Source organism: Bos mutus, chromosome 24, assembly GCF_027580195.1.
Source record: "Bos mutus isolate GX-2022 chromosome 24, NWIPB_WYAK_1.1, whole genome shotgun sequence".
Classification (NCBI taxonomy): Eukaryota; Metazoa; Chordata; class Mammalia; order Artiodactyla; family Bovidae; genus Bos; species Bos mutus.
Window position 1 is genome coordinate 20,350,782 of NC_091640.1, and position 20,876 is coordinate 20,371,657.

General features: G+C 40.8%; 2 protein-coding genes across 7 annotated transcripts in view; one reads left to right on the plus strand and one right to left on the minus strand.

The window, feature by feature from the left end:
- The window catches only part of KIAA1328 (KIAA1328 ortholog), a 416,288-nt gene extending 409,464 nt beyond the window's left edge, over positions 1–6,824 (minus strand). For 3 of the 5 annotated variants that reach the window (XM_070361544.1, XM_070361543.1, XM_070361546.1), the window contains exon 1: positions 6,718–6,824. In XM_070361544.1, coding sequence (XP_070217645.1) covers positions 6,718–6,775 — 58 coding nt within the window. In that variant the 5' untranslated portion in view covers positions 6,776–6,824. Of the gene's footprint in view, positions 1–964; positions 6,293–6,332; positions 6,641–6,717 lie in introns of those variants that run through there. The other 2 variants (XM_070361547.1, XM_070361545.1) reach the window with 2 other exon arrangements.
- A 47-nt stretch (positions 6,825–6,871) lies between these two features.
- Positions 6,872–20,876, plus strand: part of TPGS2 (tubulin polyglutamylase complex subunit 2) — a 62,607-nt gene continuing 48,602 nt past the window's right edge. Inside the window, exon 1 of one of the 2 annotated variants that reach the window (XM_070361549.1) lies at positions 6,872–7,262. In XM_070361549.1, the coding sequence (XP_070217650.1) occupies positions 7,181–7,262 (82 nt within the window). In that variant the 5' untranslated portion in view covers positions 6,872–7,180. The remainder of the gene's footprint in view (positions 7,263–20,876) is intronic. The other variant, XM_070361548.1, reaches the window with a different exon arrangement.

Genomic DNA, 20,876 nt, shown 5'->3' on the forward strand with positions numbered 1-20,876 from the left:
TATCTGCTTTGTAAAAATGCTGGAACGCCATGTTCCATTAAAGTTTTATCCATTCTTATTCCCAAATGACATACCCAACACTATAAATTCTGCTGTAGTTTCATTTTCTTTCCTTTTGTAAACAAGGAGTTAAATGCTCCATTGTGCTCATCTTTGGTGAACAGACAAGTTATCTGAGGCATGAATATGTTATTTCAAAATGAGTTTTAGCTTTGAAGAATACTGTTTAAGGGCACCTCAATTATGCAAACACAAAAATATTTTTTATTCTTCCACAGTACGTTCATGAAACGTCTCAAGAAGCCCTGCTATTTAACAAGTGGAAGAAATTTAAGACAAAAAGAACTATTTCGAATTTCAAAAGGAGAAATTTTGAAAGGGTGAAAGTGAAGGTCACTCAGTTGTGTCTAACTCTTTGCAACCCCATGGACTATACAGTCTATGGAATTCTCCAGGCCAGAATACTGGAGTGGGTAGCCATTCCCCTCTCCAGGGGATCCGCCCAACCCAAGGATCAAACCCAGGTCTCCTGCAACGCAGGCGGATTCTTTACCAGCTGAGCCGAACACTGATACAGAAAGGAAACCAATATAATAAAGTTTACTTTTCAGAAATAAAATTTTATTCTGAACTAGATTTAAATCCAGGTATGTCTACCATTTGATAACCTTCTATTACACATCCAGGAAGCAGGTGTCTAAACAATTATTTTCCAAATGACCTAGAAAAGTCCAAAGTTTTCTGTTACTTTATGAATACTTTGTTTTCCAAAATTTGTAGACAAATCAATTATTAACTATTTCCTCCTGGGAGCAGATGGGAATAAAACAGTGGATAAAACATGTTAGAAAGCCAATATTTTTCAGTTTAGAACCAATTCTAGAAATGGAATCTTTTCAGTGAATGCTGACTGGAAATGCCTAGACTCGTGAAGGAAATTTAGGAACACAATGGTGGTGCTTACTGTCTGACTTGCTAGGTGGTTCAGCTCTCCTCAGCAGCATATGCACTATCACAGCTTCAAGACTTTGGCTGGTAACTAGTGCCTCTAAAAACTTTAAACTCCCTCAGACATCAGGGATGAACACAGAAAATTTCAGGAGGCACATAAGACAAGTAAACTAACAAAAATTAGACCCCACTAGTCCAAGGAAATTGACTGTAACTAATACTGGAGCAGAGCGTTTCTAAATTCATTGATACCTAATCCAAAACAAAAGCTTTACAAGCTGAAATTGTGCAGACTCTTTAGCAGTAGAGTCATTTTTTTACATCCTCTGGGACTCTTCAGTTACTGTTTAATTATTCACTGTTGGAAATATACACATGGGAAAAAGTACCCAGGGGAAAAAATTCAAGATGACCCAGGACACGCTCCATATGACAGGGTCCTCAGTTAAAATATAAAATAGGGATGAATTTGCAGAATATTCTCCATCTCCAAGGATGACCTATGGAAAGACTGACATAACTGAGTCCTGGAAAACATACTACACTTCTCTAGACCATCCACAAAGGAGTCTGCTCATAGCTGGAAGGGACCAGCCACTGAGGGACCTACTTAGCCATACCTTGACTCAGAAGCTCATCAAATATTTTATACTTTCTCTTCTCTTCTTAAACCTGATACCATTTCCCCCATCTTTATTCTAAGCTAATAACTTTGCTTCCTATTTCTTTAAGAAAAACAAACTATAGAAGCCTTTGACAAACATGCATTTGCAGATGACATGATATTACATATAGAAAACACTAAAGATTCTACTGAAAAACTGCTGGAATAATCAAATTCAGATTGCTGATAAACAGAAGGTGCAGAATACAAAATCAATAAATAAAAATCTGTTATATTTTTATACAAGAATAACCACCAGGAAGACAAATTAGGGGGGAAAAATCCAATTTACCACTGCATCAAAAAAAGAGTAAAAAAAATCTAGAAAATTTAACCAAAGAGGTGAGAGACCTGTACGCTGAAAAGTTTAAGACACTGATGAAAGAAACTGAAGGAAAATGAAAGAAATTCACGCTCATGAATTAAAATATTGTTAAAATGTCCATAAAGCAATCTACAGATTCAAAGCAAAATTCCAAAGTCATTTTTCAAAGAAATATTGTAAAACAAACAATCTTAAAATTTGTATGGAACCACAAAAGACCTTAATTAGTCAAAGCAATCTGGAGAAAGAAGAACAAAGCTGGGGGCATCACAATTCCTGGTTTCAAAATACTACAAAGCAACAGTTATCAAAACACAAAAGACCCCCATGACATTAACAGCTACCCTCTTCCTCCTTTATTTTTCTCCATAGCACCCATAATCATAAAATATTATTTTACTTATTCATGAACTAATTTCATTTCACTAATATGTAAGCACCAAGCCAGTGAAAATCTGCATTGTTTTGTTCAATGTTGTATCTCTAAGATCAAAGAATGCCTGGATCATAGTAAACCATCTAGGAATGAATGAAATTGGTATTTATTTAATCCCATGAGGCACTGTCCAACAACTCTCAATGTTGTCTTTCTCTCTTTGTCCTATTCAAAATATGCAAACAAACACCACCAGCTACAGCTACACCAAATTTCTTTTTCAAATATAAGACCACTAAATAAACTGATCTTAACAAAAGTTTTTATAAATAAGACAAAATATATCTGAACTTGCCTCCATCCAACACATACTTTCTAATTTTTTGTAATCTATCTTCATCCAATTATTTTTGAGAACCCAAATATTTATCTTCTTCAAATACCAATTCCCAACAAATGTATATTTCATAGGAAAGTTAAAGAGACACAATTTGGACCTCTTATTGTGTTCTGTCACCTTAGTTCCACTTGGTTCATCTGGAAGTGCCTCAATAGGAAAAGTACATCAAGTTATAAAGTCTTTAATGCCCAAGTTTCAGAAATTAAAGTGGCAAGCAGAAACCCAAGCCAGAAATGGTAGGGAGAAATAAATATACCTATCCTAGAGCTACACTGCAGATGGTGACTGCAGCCATGAAATTAAAAGATGCTTACTCCTTGGAAGGAAAGTTATGACCAACCTAGATAGCATATTCAAAAGCAGAGACATTACTTTGCCAACAAAGGTTCATCTAGTCAACCCTATGGTTTTTCCTGTGGTCATGTATGGATGTGAGAGTTGGACTGTGAAGAAGGCTGAGTGCCGAAGAATTGATGCTTTTGAACTGTGGTGTTGGAGAAGACTCTTGAGAGTCCCTTGGACTGCAAGGAGATCCAACCAGTCCATTCTGAAGGAGATCAGCCCTGGGATTTCTTTGGAAGGAATGATGCTAAAGCTGAAACTCCAGTACTTTGGCCACCTCATGTGAAGAGTTGAGTCATTGGAAAAGACTCTGATGCTGGGAGGGATTGGGGGCAGGAGGAGAAGGGGACGACAGAGGATGAGATGGCTGGATGGCATCACTGACTCGATGGACGTGAGTCTGAGTGAACTCCGGGAGTTGGTGATGGACAGGGAGGCCTGGTGTGCTGCGATTCATGAGGTCGCAAAGAGTCGGACACGACTGAGCAACTGATCTGATCTGATCTGATCCTAGAGCAATACGATGTGAAGAAAATAAACTTGGTACTTCCCGTTCTGCAATAACCTTGTGAGAGTGAATCACTTATCAGCAACATGTGTATCATCATTACTAACCATAATGATTTTCCTGACACATACGGTTTTTCCAGTAGTCACGTATGGATGTGAGAGTTGGACTATAAAGATGGCTGAGTGCTGAAGAATTGATGCTTTTGAATGGTGGTGTTGGAGAAGACTCTTGAGAGTCCTTTGGACAGCAAGGAGATCCAACCAGTCCATCCTAAAGGAAATCAGTCCTGAATATTCTTTGGAAGGACTGATGCCAAAGCTGAAACTCCAATACTTTGGCCACCTGACGCTAAGAACTGACTCATTTGAAAAGACCCTGATGCTGGGAAAGATTGAAGGCCGGAGGAGAAGGGGATGACAGAGGATGAGATGGTTGGATGGCATCACCAACTCAATGGACATGAGTTTGAGTAAACTCTAGGAGTTGGTGACGGACAGGGAGGCCTTGAATGCTGCAGTCCATGGGGTCACAAAGAGTCAGACACAACTGAGCGACAGAACTGAACTGACATTATTTTAACATCAACATAAAGTCTCTATTTAACTGAAAACTCAATGGCAGAGATTATAGCTACTGCAATGCTTTGACCAGGTCCTTTATAGTTCATATTTGTTAATATCAGGTTTATAATACTGTTAAAGATAATACACTTGAGTGCACTTCAGCAATCAAATTTAGATACTGAAGAAATATTAATTTCTTTTGATATTACCAAGAGCTATAATGAAGAAGGAAAGCAGTTTAGGGCCAAAGGGGTATATTTCACTTGTAGATTTAAGCCATAAAATGACAACATGGCATATCACTGTTTACACATTGGGTATAAAGAAATACCTTGTGCAAAACAGCACTGCTGAATCATACTGTGCAGGAGATACACAACTCATAAAAACAACAATATGAAAAGGTGACCTTCAGTCACAGATGACCTATCCTCACATGACAGAAACATTTAGGAATGGGAAATCTCTCAATCATACTTCTCCAATTGCTTAGGTAAGGCACTAAAAATCTCTGAATAGTGTGAAAATACCAGATTACAGATAAATATACTTTTTGGCCTTTTTCTATTGAAAGTTCTAACTATAGGTACTTCAGGGGTGGTCTGGGAAGTCATCAGTGTATTGAGAAAAGAGATCAAGATCAAAAGACATTCCAATAAAAAAATTTTTTTACAAGAAGATCAAAAGACACATAACTAAATTAAATGATTCATAATTATGTTTTTTAGCAAAGATTCAGGAACAAATTCACATCTGACATGCTTTTAAGTCCTACAGATATAACATGAAAATATTTGAGGCTGGATATTAATTGGTCATTACATGGAATAGGGAGGGGAAACAGGTGATACTGGTAACCTTGAAACTCCTTTCAAACATCTGAATTTCTACAGAATGTAATCACCACCATTTTCCTGAAATAACTTCAACTCCTCACTTTCACAGCAAAGATGAGTATTTTACATTAATTTTTAGAGTAAGGAGAATGCAAGAGAAAAGGAAGGCTATATGACATCTATATGAAATACAGAGTAATATGACTATATAAACAATTGAGTACAAGGCTGCTAAGACCAAGAGCATAGATTCTGTTTACATACCTATTAACTTAATCATACCCAGTGCAACAGACTGTATCCCCTATCCACACCCACATACATTCTATTATATATCAGAACAATATCCTTATACATTTCATATCAGCACAATAGCATTGGTTATACAGAAATTTAAGGGATAATAACAAAAGCCACATAGATGGTTATGAAAATGATTACACTGAAGAACATTATAAGTTAATAAGTTTCATATATCTCTATCACAAAATTCTAACATTGCAGAGGCAATGTTTCACGAGAAAGACTCATCCCAATTTCCTGACTTCCCAATTCAGTCCAGCTGCTCCCGATGCACATATTCTCCTGACAGGTAAAGAAAAAAATATTTAATTTGCATAGTGTATTAGTGTGCTTTTTATCCACAGTGTAGGATCACAATTTCACTTGATGGTCTCCAACCTCTTACACACAAATGGCAATAATGCTTAGAAAGTCCATAACACCAAACACTCAGCAGCAAGAAATCCAAAAATGCCCCACTCTCCAAGGCATGACACTTTAATCCTAGTAATCCAACAAGGGGAATTGATAATATAACTTCTTGAGTTTTACTGACTAGCTAAGTAGAACCTGCAAAGAACGATTCAGGAGAAGTTAACAGCAATGCCTCTAACAATGCTATGGCCAATCCTAGCAAACAGACAAAAAGGCTTGCCTCTGTGGGCATCCAACACACGGAACGCCCTCCTTTCAGGTAACTCTCCTGGAACATGAAGCAAGGGACCAAAGATCAATCTGGAACAGTGTACCTAACGCAGGCAAAAGAACCAGTTTTGTCAAACATCTCATTACTCCAAGGGTAAAAGCGCCACCGCTTCTCTACCATAGAACTATCCACGAACTGATTTAACCCTGCTAGCGGTGACCCGCAACCTACATACAAATCACACTACTCCCAGGCCCTAAAATCTGCATCGCATCTGATTCCATCATCAGCATCATCAGCATCACCAGATCACGTCCCTGTGAAACCAAGTCCTACGATTCTCTGAAGATCTAAGTATGAAAATACATCGTCACTGCCAGGCCTTCGAAGTCCGACGAGGTCCTGACTTGCTCCTAACAGTGCAGGCCAGGGATACTTCTAAACCAAGACGAAAAGCTCCTGGACCACCCAACACCGTGCCCTCCTCCAGAAGCTCACTCCTCACAGACCCGGCCGGCCGCAGGTCGCCTCAGGCATTGGGCCCCTTCCAGCCCCCGACTCTAGGTCGTCTTTCCGGAGCTCACCGCCAAGGACGGCAGGGAAACAGCTTGGGTCGAGTCCCCACACCTAGAACTCCAGCCTGGAGAAACAGTGCAGGCTCTCTGCCACCTAATACCCAAGCAAGGGGACTGCCCGGCGGCCCGACTGCACGGCCCCGCCCCCGAGGTCCGCAGCGAGCTTCTCCCTTCCGCTCCGAGTCCCTCGCGACCGCTCGCCCCGGGAAAGGCGCCGGCGCCCCCTGTCAAGCGGGCAAAGGATACAGTCCCGGCTCCAGAACGCCGCCGCGCCCGGGCGGGAGGGGCCCGCCACGTCCGCCATCTTGAAACAACCGCCACTCGGGGCGTCGCGCCGGGGCCGCCCCGCCCCGGCCCCCAGGCCCGGTCCGGATTGGCCACACGACACAGAGGCCCGCCCCCGCTTGCGCGGCCGGCCCCGGCGGGGCGGGACGGTCCGGCCGGAGGGGTCGCTGGGTCCCGGCGACCTGGTGTGGAGCACCCGCCGGGGCAGCGGGAACAAACGCCTCGGGGAACTACTACCCCCCGAGCAGCCCGGGCCCCTCATCTCCGTCCTGCAGCCCTCTCAGGCGCCGAGCACTACAAGTCCCGGCATGCCGCGAACTTGACGGCCGCGCCTCCCGGGCGGTGTCCGGCCCTCCGGCCCGCCCCGCTCCCTCGCCCGGTCCCCACCCCTTCCCCGGCCGCACGCGGAGCCGGGACGCGAGACATGGAGGAGACGTCGCCCCCGCTGCTGGGCAGCAGCAAGCCGCACCTGGAGAAGCTGACCTTGGGGGTCACTCGCATCCTAGGTGAGTGGGGCGGGGGGCCGTGAGGGCGACTGCGGGACGAAGGGTGTGTCGCGGAAGCACGGAGGCGCGGCAGGAGCTGGACTCTCTAGGCCAGTGGACATCGCGACTTTACGTCCCCTTGTTCAGAAGGTGCGTTGACTGGGCCAGGGGACCGTTTGCCGAAAGTGTGGATGCAGACACGCTAAGCCCGAAGGTCACCCCATCCGAAATCCCACCACAGGATCCAGAAAGGACGCGGGAATAGATGTGCTGAGGGAAAACAGCAGGCCCCTGACAGTGGGAGGCTGGCTGTCCTGAGAGGCCTTCTTGGCTTCAGGTGGCAAGAGCGAGGTGGGGGAAGGTTGCAGCCGACCTCTCCCAGGGCAACCGTTCCCATGCGCCTCCGTGTGAATGGCACCTGAATTGGTCCAGAGAAGTCAAGGTTTGCACCGTTGAATGGGTGGTTTTCCTTTATGGAACCTTCCCTTAGCACCTACTACTACATTAAATGCTGGAGCTACTCTACAATGAAATGAAACACACACACAGTTCAGTCATTCGTTATTGCTCAGAGGTAGCACACAGAAGGAGGTGATTGATGTTTTCTGGAGAGCTAAGAAATATGTCCCACAGGAGATGATGCTGATTTTGAAAGACAAGTGGAAGTGAGCCAGATAACCGAGGAGGAGAAAGGCAGTCTAAGCAGGCCAAATAGTACATTTCAACACCTTCCTTTTGCATTCATAATAAAATCCAGATTTTGTGCCATGACCCACCAGTCTCCTATAATTTACCCTCAACTGTCTTTCTGACTTTACTTTCACTCTCTTTTGCCACAGTCGCCTCCTTGTTGTACCATGAACCCACTAAGCTTGTTCCCACGTCAAGGCTTTTACAATTCGCTAGACCTTCGGAGAAGGCAATGGCACCCCACTCCAGTACTCTTGCCTGGAAAATCCCATGGATGGAGGAGCCTGTTAGGCTGCAGTCCATGAGGTCGCTAAGAGTCGGACACGACTGAGCGACTTCACTTTCACTTTTCACTTTCATGCATTGGAGAAGGAGGTGGCGGCCCACTCCAGTGTTCTTGCCTGGAGAATCCCAGGGACAGGGGAGCCTGGTGGGCTGCCGTCTGTGGGGTCGCACAGAGTCAGACACGGCTGAAGTGACTTAGCATAGCATAGCATAGCATAGACCTTCCATCTGAAATTCTCTTCCTTTGAATGTCTTTCTCTGACTTCATTCAAATCTCTGATTAAATATCACAACCTAGGAGGAGCCTTCCCTGAATACAGTTCCAGTAACATCGTTCCCTATCACTGTCGTCCTTTATCCTCCTTTTTTTTAAATCCTCATGGCTTTGCCACTATTTGAAATTATGTATTTTTTGTTTGTTTTAAATTGTCTCTTTTCTGTAGTTGAAGTCCATGAGGTTAGGAACTTTGTATTATTCTTCCTTATATGCCTGGGTTGGATGGCGACACCCGACTCAATGGACATGAGTTTGGGTAAACTCCAGGTGTTGGTGATGGACAGGGAAGCCTGGCATGCTGCACTTCATGGGGTTGCAAAGAGTGGGACACAACTGAGCAACTGAACTGAACTGAACTGATATTCCTCGGTGCCTAAAACAGTAAATGAGGTGTGAAACATCGTGATGTGTTTGAGAGAAGCAGTAAGTTTTAGAAATGAAATTAGAGTGTAGCTAATCACCAAGACCACTCATATCTTATCTCCTTATTCTTACCCAGACTTATGCCCTATTGCTTCTTGTACTTCTGGACTTAGGCAGGTCTTGCTATTCCACAGACATACTTCATTGTTGTTGTTCTGTCACTAAGTCATGTCCGACTCTTTTCGACCCCATAGACTGCAGCGTTCCAGGCTCCCTGTCCCTCACTATCTCCCAGAGTTTGCTCAGACTCCTGTCCATTGAGATGATGATGTTATCCAACCATCTCATTCTCTCTCACCCTTCTCCTCCTGCCCTCAGTCTTTGCCAACATTCAGTCTCTTTACATCAGATGGCCAAAGTATTGGAGTTTCAACTTCATTTGTATATTTATAAATCTAGAAAGTTTTCTCTAAAAAAATTATTTTCTTTTAATAAATGTTTAATCTACTCAGGTCAAGCTAACTAAATGTCCCTTAAGCTGTCAGTTTGATTTAAAGGCCTACATAATTAAATGTCTATAAACATTTTAAATTTCATTTATGCATTTAATATATTCTATTATGTATTTCAGATGTCTGGCAAACTGCTAACAGTTACAAGTTAAAACCTACCTAAGGAATTAAACAACTCTGGTAATTAAATTTATAGGAAATCTAGCCTCCTGTAAGCAATCTATTTATAAATGTAGTCAAAACCTAATAATTTCAAGTAATCACAAATCGAAAATCATTTGCAGACATACCTCAGAGATGTTGGAAATTAGGATCCAGACCACTGCAGTAAAGTGAATATCCTAATAAAGTGAGTCTCACAAATTTTTGGTTTCCACTGTGTGTAAAAGTTATGTTTACACTATTTAAAGTGTGCGATAGCATTATGTCTAAAAAATGTACATACCTTAACTTTAAAATACTTTATTGCTGAAAAATACTAACAATTATTTAAGAATGCAAGATTGCCACAAATTGTCACTTTGTAAAAAATTTTTTAAAAAAGGCAATATTTGAGAAGCACAATAAAGCAAAGCATGGTAAAACAGGCATGCCTGTATGTTTTCACATTTCTTTGTTGTTTGAAAAGACAGTATATTAAGAGGATTTTTTAAAGCAAAGCAGCTGAAGTCAGTGGTGGGTATATGGTAAGCAGCCTCCTAAAAATCTCCTTCCAAAAATATATGCAATAACTCCACAACTACATTTTTATCCAAAACCAAACTCTCACTGTTGCTTAAAGACAGAGAATAGCAAATGTGCAAAGTAACAGAGTAAAAAGAGAAAAAGCAACAAATCATAGGACCAGACCGTAATTTTTCCTGCCCTACTCTCTCACCACCAGAAGAATCCATGGCAAGCAAACAGACCCAGATATGATTCTAGCCAAAGAGGCTAGCTGAAACAACCAACAGAAAGGAGAAACTAGTGTCACCAACCTAGAAATCTTTTTAAATGACACCATATTGCAAAATGAAGGAGAGAAAAGTAAAACCCATAGAGAACTAATGCTGGAATCAAGAAATAAAATGTCAAACAGACAACTGAGGAAGACTCTTCCCAAAAAAGAACTGAAGTAGAAGAAAACTTTAAACTCCAAACAAAATTAAAATACATGAACAAGTATAGAAAATTCAGTGAAAGAAAGTGTGAGCCAAGGATTTAATATCTATCCAAACTGTCTATCAAATAAAAGAACTTAGGAAATTCTCCACCCATTAAACCATCCTGAGGAATCTACTAGAGGACAGATTTTATGAAATCAAACATAGACTGAGGAACCTTCCGCAAAAAGATGTTCAACCTTCTGCTGAACATTATTTTCATACAGACTAATACAAACATACATAAATACATGCATATAAGACTAAACCAAAGGTGGGAGGAGAGTTGAAGAATGATGTAACAGTTATTTACTTTTATGACAAAAGGATGTTTAAAGGATGTAACTATAGTGTAACTAAGTGGGCAGATTGCTAAGATGACCTCCAGTTCTCATTTCAGTTCACTTCAGTTACTCAATTGTGCCTGACTCTTTGCAACCCCATGGACCACAGCACGCTAGGCCTCCCTGCCCATCACCAACTCCCGGAGTTTCCTCAAACTCATGTCCATTGAGTCAGTGATGCCATCCATTCATCTCATCCTCTGTTCTCTTCTCCCACCTTCAGTCTTTCCCAGCATCATGGTCTTTTCAAATGAGTCAGTTTTTCGCATCATGTGGCCAAAGTATTGGGAGTTTGACCTTCAGCATCAGTCCTTCCGATGAATATTCAGGACTGATTTCATTTACGACTGACTGGTTGGATCTCCTTGCAGTCCAAGGGACTCTCAAGAGTCTTCTCCAACACCACCGTTCAAAAGCACCAGTTCTTCGGTGCTCAGCTGTCTTTATAGTCCAACTCTCACATGCATACATGCCTACTGGAAAAACCATAGCTTTGACTAGACGGACCTTTATTGGCAAAGTAATGTCTCTGCTTTTACATATGCTGTCTAGGTTGGTCATAACTTTTCATCCAAGGAGCAAGCGTCTTTATTTCATAGCTGCAGTCACCATCTGCCATGATTTTGGAGCCCAATAAAAGAAAGTCTCTCACTTTCCATTGTTTCCACATCTATTTGCCATGAAATAATGAAACCAGATGTTATGATCTTAGTTTTCTGAATGTTGAGTTTTAAGCCAACTTTTTGCTCTCCTCTTTAATTTTAATCAAGAGGCTCTTCAGTTCCTCTTCACTTTTTGCCATAAGGGCAGTGTCATCTGCATATTTGAGGTTATTGATATTTCTCCTGGCAATCTTGATTCCAGCTTGTGCTTCATTCAGCCTAGCATTTCTCATGATGTACTCTGCGTATAAGTTAAATAAACAGGGTGACAATGTACAGCCTTGACCTACTCCTTTCCCTATTTGGAACCAATCTGTTGTTCCATGTCTGGTTCTAAATGTTGCTTCCTGACCTGCATACAGATTTCTCAGGAGGCAGGTCAGGTGGTCTGGTATTCACATCTCTTGAAGAATTTTCCCACAATTTGTTGTTATCACACAGTCAGAGGGATTGGCATAGTCAATAAAGCAGAAAATAGATGTTTTTCTCGAACTCTCTTGCTTTTTCCATGATCCAGCAGATGTTGGCAATTTGATCTCTGGTTCCTCTGCCTTTTCTAAAACCAGCTTGAACATCTGGAAGTTCATGGTTCACGTATTGCTGAAGCCTGGCTTGGAGAATTTTGAGCATTATTTTACTAGCATGTGAGATGAGTGCAATTGTGCGGTAGTTTGAACATTCTTTGGCATTGCCTTTCTTTGGGATTGGAATGAAAATTGACCTTTTCCAGTCCTGTGGCCACTGCTGAGTTTTCCAAATTTGCTGGCATATTGAGTGCAGCACTTTCACAGCATCATATTTTAGAATTTGAAATAGCTCAACTGGAATTCCATCACCTCCACTCCCTTTGTTCGTAGTAATGATTCCTAAGGCCCAGTTGACTTCACATTCCAGGATGTCTGGCTCGAGGTGAATGATCACACCATTGTGATTATCTGGGTCATAAAGATCTTTTTTATAGTTCTGTGTATTCTTGCCAACTCTTCTTAATATCTTCTGCTTCTGTTAAGTCAATCTCATTTCTGTCCTTTAATGAGCCCATCTTTGCATGAAATGTTCCCTTGGTATCTCTAATTTTCTTGAAGAGATCTCCAGTCTTTCCCATTTTGTTGTTTTCCTCTATTTCTTTGCATTGATCACTGAGGAAGTCTTATCTCTCCTTGCTCTTCTTTGGGACTCTTCATTCAAATGGTATATATATATTTTTTTTTTCTCCTTTGCCTTTTGCTTCTCTTTTTTCACAGTTCTTTGTAAGGACTCCTCAGACAACCATTTTGCCTTTTTGCATTTCTTTTTCTTGGGGATTGTCTTGATCCCTGCCTCCTATACAATGTTACAAACCTCTATCCATATTTCTTCAGGCACTCTGTCCATCATATCTAATCTGAATCTATTTCTCACTTCCACTATATAATCGTAAGGGATTTGATTTAGGTCATACCTGAATCGTCTAGTGGTTTTCTCTACTTACTTCAATTTAAGTCTGAATTTTGCAATAAAGAGTTCATGGTCTGAGCCACAGTCAGCTCCCAGTCTTATTTTTGCTGACTGTATAGAGCTTCTCCATCTTTGGGTTCAAAGAATATAATCAATCTGATTTCAGTATTGACCATCTGCTGGTGTCCATGGTGATGTCCAGTGCTACCTGTATATAATCCTTTACTCTTGAGAATGGGCAGGACCTGTGAAAATGAGGGATGTTATGCCATGGCTTAGGTTACATTATATGACAAAGGCAAAGGGTTTTTGTGTATGTAACTAAAGTACCTAATCAGTTAACTTTGACTTAAAAGGGTCATTATCCTAGGTGGGCCTTACATAATCAGCAGGGCATTCTAAAAGAGAAGTAGAAGTCAGATGGATTTCCTCCTGGCTTTGAAAAGCTAAGCTGCCATGTTGTGAGACATCCTATGAGAGGACCAATGGCAAGGAACTGTGACTAGTCTGTAGGAGCTGAGAGCAGCCCTCTAGCTGATGGCCATCAAGAGGATAGTGTCCTTCATCTTACCAATGCTAAAAATTTACAGTAGTTATGCAGCATAGAAACTAATGTCTATGTTTCGTTACCTGGAAATGGGTTCTGCTACTACACATACCTATGTGGAAGCATCTTTGAGACTAGGAAATGGGTGGAAGCTGGAAGAATTTTCAGGAACTTAGTAGACAAAGTCTAATAAATCACCACTAACAGACTGATATTAGAAATCAACTATAGCAATGCTGAAAATATTGCTGGTGATGACTCAGAAAGAAATAGCATAATGGCAGAAATAAATCCTACCTTATCAGTAGTTACATTTAATGCAAATGGACTAAACACTTCAATGAGAAGGCAGAGATTGACATCAGATTTTAGAAAAGCAAAAACATGATTCAAATATACCTAGTCTACAAGAGACACATTTTGTATTTAAAGACACAAACAGGTTAAAACTGAAAGTATGGGGGAGGGGGTGGAATATACCATGCAAATAGAACCCAAAGTGGAGCTTGAGTGGCTATACTAACAGCAGGTAAAATAAGCTTTAAAACAAAGTTCATTATTAGAAACAAAGGAGGATGGTTCATGATGATAATAGATATCAATGCCTAGGAAAACAAAACAATTATCATATATGTACCTATATCCTGAAAGATGATGCTGTGAAAGTGCTGCACTCAATATGCCAGCAAATTTGGAAAACTCAGCAGTGGCCACAGGACTGGAAAAGGTCAGTTTTCATTCCAATCCCAAAGAAAGGCAATGCCAAAGAATGCTCAAACTACCGCACAATTGCACTCATCTCACACGCTAGTAAAGTAATGCTCAAAATTCTCCAAGCCAGACTTCAGCAATACGTGAACCGTGAACTTCCTGATGTTCAAGCTGGTTTTAGAAAAGGCAGAGGAAACAGAGATTAAATTGCCAACATCTGCTGGATCATGGAAATAGCAAGAGAGTTCCAGAAAAACATCTATTTCTGCTTTATTGACTATGCCAAAGCCTTTGACTGTGTGGATCACAATAAACTGTGGAAAATTCTGAAAGAGATGGGAATACCAGACCATCTGACCTGCCTCTTGAGAAATCTGTATGCAGGTCAGGAAGCAACAGTTAGAACTGGACATGGAACAACAGACTGGTTCCAAATAGGAAAAGGAGTACGTTAAGGCTGTACATTGTCACCCTGCTTATTTAACTTATATGTAGAGTACATCATGAGAAACGCTGGACTGGAAGAAACACAAGCTGGAATCAAGACTGCCAGGAGAAATATCAATAACCTCAAATATCAATAACCTCACTTTCACCCTTATGGCAGAAAGTGAAGAGGAACAAAAAAGCCTCTTGATGAAAGTGAAAGAGGAGAGTGAAAAAGTTGGCTTAAAGCTCAATGTTCAGAAGACGAAGATCATGGCATCTGGTCCCATCACTTCATGGGAAATAGATGGGGAAACAGTGGAAACAGTGTCAGACTTTATTTTGGGGGCTCCAAAATCACTGCAGATGGTGACTGCAGCCATGAAATTAAAAGACGCTTACTCCTTGGAAGGAAAGTTACGACCAACCTGGATGGCATATTGAAAAGCAGAGACATTACTTTGCCAACAAAGGTCCGTCTAGTCAAGGCTATGGTTTTTCCTGTGGTCATGTATGGATGTGAGAGTTGGACTGTGAAGAAGGCTGAGCGCCGAAGAATTGATGCTTTTGATCTGTGGTGTTGGAGAAGACTCTTGAGAGTCCCTTGGAGTGCAAGGAGATCCAACCAGTCCATTCTGAAGGAGATCAGCCCTGGGTGTTCTTTGAAAGGAATGATGCTAAAGCTGAAACTCCAGTACTTTGGCCACCTGATGCAAAGAATTGACTCATTGGCAAAGAGTCCGATGCTGGGAGGGATTGGGGGCAGGAGGAGAAGGGGATGACAGAGGATGAGATGGCTGGATGGCATCACTGACTCGATGGACGTGAGTCTGAGTGAACTCCGGGAGTTGGTGATGGACAGGGAGGCCTGGTATGCTGTGATTCATGGGGTCTCAAAGAGTTGGACACTACTGAGCAACTGAACTGAACTGAAGGTCCAAAATATATGAAGCAAAAACTGACAGTGTTGAAAGGAGAAATAGATAATTCAACAATAATAGTCTCAGATGATACCCTACTTAACAACAGTTGATAAAACAGATGGGCATAAAGTGAACTTGGAACTAGTAAACTTAAGCAACACTAAATTGACTCTACCTAACAGACATCTGTAGAACACTTTATCAGAAACAGTATAATAAAATTCTTCTCAAGTATACATGGAGTAACCTCAAGAATAAACCATATGTTAGACCGTTATGCAAGCCAAAATAAATTCTGAAGAATTTATATCATACAAGATGTGTTCTCTGATGACAGAACATACCTGAATTGTGGGATAGAATGAAAAAAGCAAAAATCAAACTTCCTCAACATGATGAAGGGTATCTATGAAGAACCCACAGCCAACATTTACTTAATGGTGAGAAACTGGATACTTTCCCAGTAAAATCAGGAACAAGACAAATGTTCCTGGGATCTCCAGCACCACACCAAGTTGAGGTTACAGGACTTGAGAGAAAGTCATGTTCTGATTTATTATAGTAGAAGCAAAGGGAAAGGTACACGTGGGAAGATTAAGTAAACCAGATGTAAGTTTTCAAGAGTCTTCTCTTAGTGGAATCACATGCTGCTGCTGCTGTTGCTAACTAGCTTCAGTCGTGTCCAACTCTGTGCGACCCCGTAGATGGCAGCCCACCAGGCTCCCTCGTCCCTGGGATTCTCCAGGCAAGAACACTGGAGTGGGTTGCCACTTCCTTCTCCAATGCATGAAAGTGAAAAGTGAAAGTGAAGTCGCTCAGCCGTGTCCAACTCTTCACGACCCCATGGACTGCAGCCTACCAGGCTCCTCCGTCCATGGGATTTTCCAGGCAAGAGTACCGGAGTGGGGTGCCATTGTCTTCTCCAGGAATCACATGGGACACCCTTAATTATTCCAGCAACATGTGACAATACATCTGAAATGTTGTCTACTAGGGAAGCTCATGTGACCCAGGAGTCCATACCTTTTATTGGAAATGCATTATGTAGACACCCTCTACCTAATATGTACCAAATTTGAGACTCCCAGAGGAAAGCAGGTGCTTAGAAGGAAATGGCAACCCACTCCAGTGTTCTTGCCTGGATAATCCCAGGGACGGGGGAGCCTGGTGGGCTGCTGTCTCTGGGGTTGCACAGAGTCAGACACAACTGAAGCGAATTAGCAGCAGCAGCATAAACCATACTGTCTGCAATAGCAAGTGAGTACAGTGAGCCATTCTCACCAGGGAATGGTAGAAATCCTCTTGAAATCCAAGTTCCCAGATGCTAACCAAGGACCAACCTTACAAGCAGATGTCTCTAAATATTACAGTCTCAGGTATGCTACATTCTCTCTTTTCTGCAAAATAAGAACTCCCCTCTTACCACTTCTATTCAGCATTTTACTGAGATTCTAGTCAGGGTAGTTAAGCAAGAGAATGAAATAAAGACATACAAGTGGGAAGGAAAGAAGTAAAGAGCTATTTGCAGATAACATGCTCCATGTATTAAAAAGAAAGTCCTAAGAAATCCACACACAAAAAAAGGAAAAAAAACAAACAAAACCCTATAGCTTAGCAATGAACAAGTCCAAAAATAAACCTGTAAAAACAATTCAATTTATAATTGGGTCAAAACAGTAAAATACTTAGTATAAAGTTAAATTAACAGAAGTAAGGTCAGGAAGCAACAGTTAGAACTGGACATGGAACAACAGACTGGTTCCAAATAGGAAAAGGAGTACGTCAAGGCTGTGTATTGTCACCCTGCTTATTTAACTTCTATGCAGAGTACATCATGAGAAACACTGGGCTGGAAGAAGCACAAGCTGGAATCAAGACTGCCAGGAGAAATATCAATAACCTCAGATATGCAGATGACACCACCCTTATGGCAGAAAGTAAAGAGGAACTAAAAAGCCTCTTGATGAAAGTAAAAGAGGAGAGTGAAAAAGTTGCCTTAAAGCTCAACATTCAGAAAACTAAGATCGCATCTGGTCCCATCACTTTATGGGAAATAGATGGGGAAACAGTGGAAACAGTGTCAGACTTTATTTTGGGGGCTCCAAAATCACTGCAGATGGTGATTGCAGCCTTGAAATTAAAAGATGCTTACTCCTTGGAAGGAAAGTTATGACCAACATCGATAGCATATCAAAAAGCAGAGACATTACTTTGCCAACAAAGATCCGTCTAGTCAAGGCTATGGTTTTTCTAGTGGTCATGTATGGGTGTGAGAGTTGGACTGTAAAGAAAGCTGAGTGCTGAAGAATTGATGCTTTTGAACTGTGGTGTTGAAGAAGACTCTTGAGAGTGAGTCCCTTGAACTGCAAGGAGATCCAACCAGTCCATTCTAAAGGAGATCAGTCCTGGGTGTTTTTGGAAGGACTGATGCTAAAGCTCAAACTCCAATACTTTGGCCACCTGATGCAAAGAGTTGACTCATTGGAAAAGACTGTGATGCTGGGAGGGATTGGGGGCAGGAGGAGAAGGGAACGACAGAGGATGAGATGGCTGGATGGCATCACCAACGCGATGGACATGAGTTTGAGTGAACTCCAGGAGTTGGTGATGGACAACGAGGGCTGGCATAGTGCAATTCATGGGGTCGCAAAGAGTTGGGCACAGCTGAGCGACTGAACTGAACTGAACTGAAGGCATAAGTGAATAAATTACATAAGTGCATGACTTATACTACAACACACTATGTAAAGAAATTAAAAAACATCTAAACAAACTGGAAGACATGTTTATGGTTTGGAAGTCTTAATATTATTAGAATCCTATACTCTGAAAATTGACTAAATTTACAATCCCCAAAACGTCAACTGCTTCTCTCTCAGATACTGACAAATAACCCAGTCCTAAAATTAATATGAAAATGGAGACCCAGAATAGCCAAAACAAAGTTGGAAAAGAAGTACAAAATTTAGAGGACTTAAACTTCTCCATTTGAAAGTTCACTACACTTGGAATAATGAAAATGTTCTGCAGATGAATAGTGGTGATAATTATACAACAATGTCAAGTGTACTTAACTGTACACTTTAAAATAGTTAATATCGCAGATTTTTATGTATAAGTACAATAAATTTGCTTCAAATCTACAGTAGTTTTCACTGGGGCGGTGCTATAAAGATAGAAGTATAGATCAGTGGAATAGGATTCAGACTCCTGAACTAAACCATCACATTTATGGCCCAGCGATTTTCAACAGAGATATCTAAATAATGAGGGGAAAAGTCTTTTCAACATATTTTGTGGCAACTGGATAGCCACATGCAAAAGAGTGAAATTGGACCCCAACCTCAATTCAGATACAAAAATTAACTCAAAATGGATCTTAGATATAAATGTATGTGCTAAAACATAGGCCTTAAATTGGTTTTTCAATGACTTTGGATTAGGCAGTAGATTCTTAGATCTAACACCAAAAGTACAAGAAACAGAAGAAAAAAATAGCTAAATCATACTTCATCAATATTAAAAATGCTTGTGCTTTTAAAGATACCATCAAGAAAGTGAAAAGACTCCACAGAAAAGGAGAGACTGCAAATCACATATGTGAAAAGGGATTTATGGGTGAAATCTATCAAGAACTCATATGACTCTACAAAAACATCAAATAATCCAATCCAGATACCACTTCACACCCTCTAGGATGCCTGCTTAAAAACTAAATAAATAAACGTAAGTCTTGGCAAGGAATTGGAGAAACTGGAATATTCACTCACTACAGGTGGGAATGCAAAATGGCACTGCCACTTTGGAAAGCAGTTTGGCACTTCCTCATAAAGCTAAACATTGTTCCCTATGACCCAGCAATTTCACTTCTGGATATATACCCAAGAGAAATGAAAACACTTACATGCAAAAACATGTACACAAATATTCTTAAAAGCATTATTTATAATAAAGTACAAACAGTCCATATGTCCATCAGCTGATGAATGGATTGAAAAATGTGGTATGTCCACACAATAGGAAATGTTGGCAAATGAAATACAGTATTGATCCATGCTACAATATAGATTAACCTTGAAAACTAATTGAAAGGAGAGTTACAAAGGCCATGTGTTTTATGATTTCACTTATATGATCTATATGTACAGATGTAAAGTAAATTGCCAGAATGCTGGGAGTGGGGAATGGAAAATGGTACAAGGTTACTTTTTCATGAAAGGATTTACAACTCTGTGAATATACTAAAAATCACTGAAGTATACATTTCAGTGGGGTGAACACTTTATGGTGTGGAATTATATCTCAATAAGGCTTTTTTTTTTTTTTTTAATAAAAAGGAATCCCAAAAAATGGCCCTCCAAGATTTCCTGAAGTATAACACCTGTGATTTGTTGTGTGAATTGGCAAAAAGGGAGATTATCCTTAACTACATGAGCACTTTACAACAAGCTGTTAACAGAAGAGGAAGTCAAAGAGATTTGAAGCATGGAAAAGATTTGTTATGCTGTTGTTGGCTTGAAGATGGATAAGAACACATGATAAAGTATATCATAATGGCCGCTGAAAGTGCCCCCAGCTGACAGCAGGCAAGGACTGAAGACTTCATTCCTACCACCACAAGGAGTTGAGTTCTGCCAGTAACAGGAATGGAAGATGACCTGGAGCACCCAATGCGAATAGATCAGCTGACACTTGAGCAGTCGGTTTGCCTGGATGTATAGAAATATAGATCAATTATTTCAGCCTCAGCAGAGAAACCAGTCATGCTGTGCCAGATTTACAAGATACAGAACTGTGACCTGGGTGCTGTTTAAAGTTGCTAATTTGTGGTAGTTTCTCATGAAGCAATAGAAAGCAGTCCATTCCCCCAAATATTTTAAAGAAAAGAGCAAACGATACACATTTCAAAAAGAAACATAACAATTGTAATATGATACATGTAATTACAAAATATAATGATAAGGCTGAGACCAAACATAACCCTCGTAACAATAAATATGAATGAGCTTAAATCACCTAGTAATAGAAAAAGATTTTAAATCTGGCTCACAAAACCCAACTATTTGCTATTTCCCAAAACAACTAAAGCAAAAAAATTAAAACGTATTTAAAATGAAGAGATAGATACATGTTTCTGGTGTCTCACAACTGTCCACAAGTCTCAGTGATTCATTAGAAGAACTCACAAGACTCAGACAGGACTCCCAGCTATAGTTTATTATATCAATCAGTTGGACCCTGGAAATCTGACCTTTAACATATCAGGTGGTATCCAGAGGAAGCCGTGTATCAGCTTCTGAAGTTTTCCCACAGGTG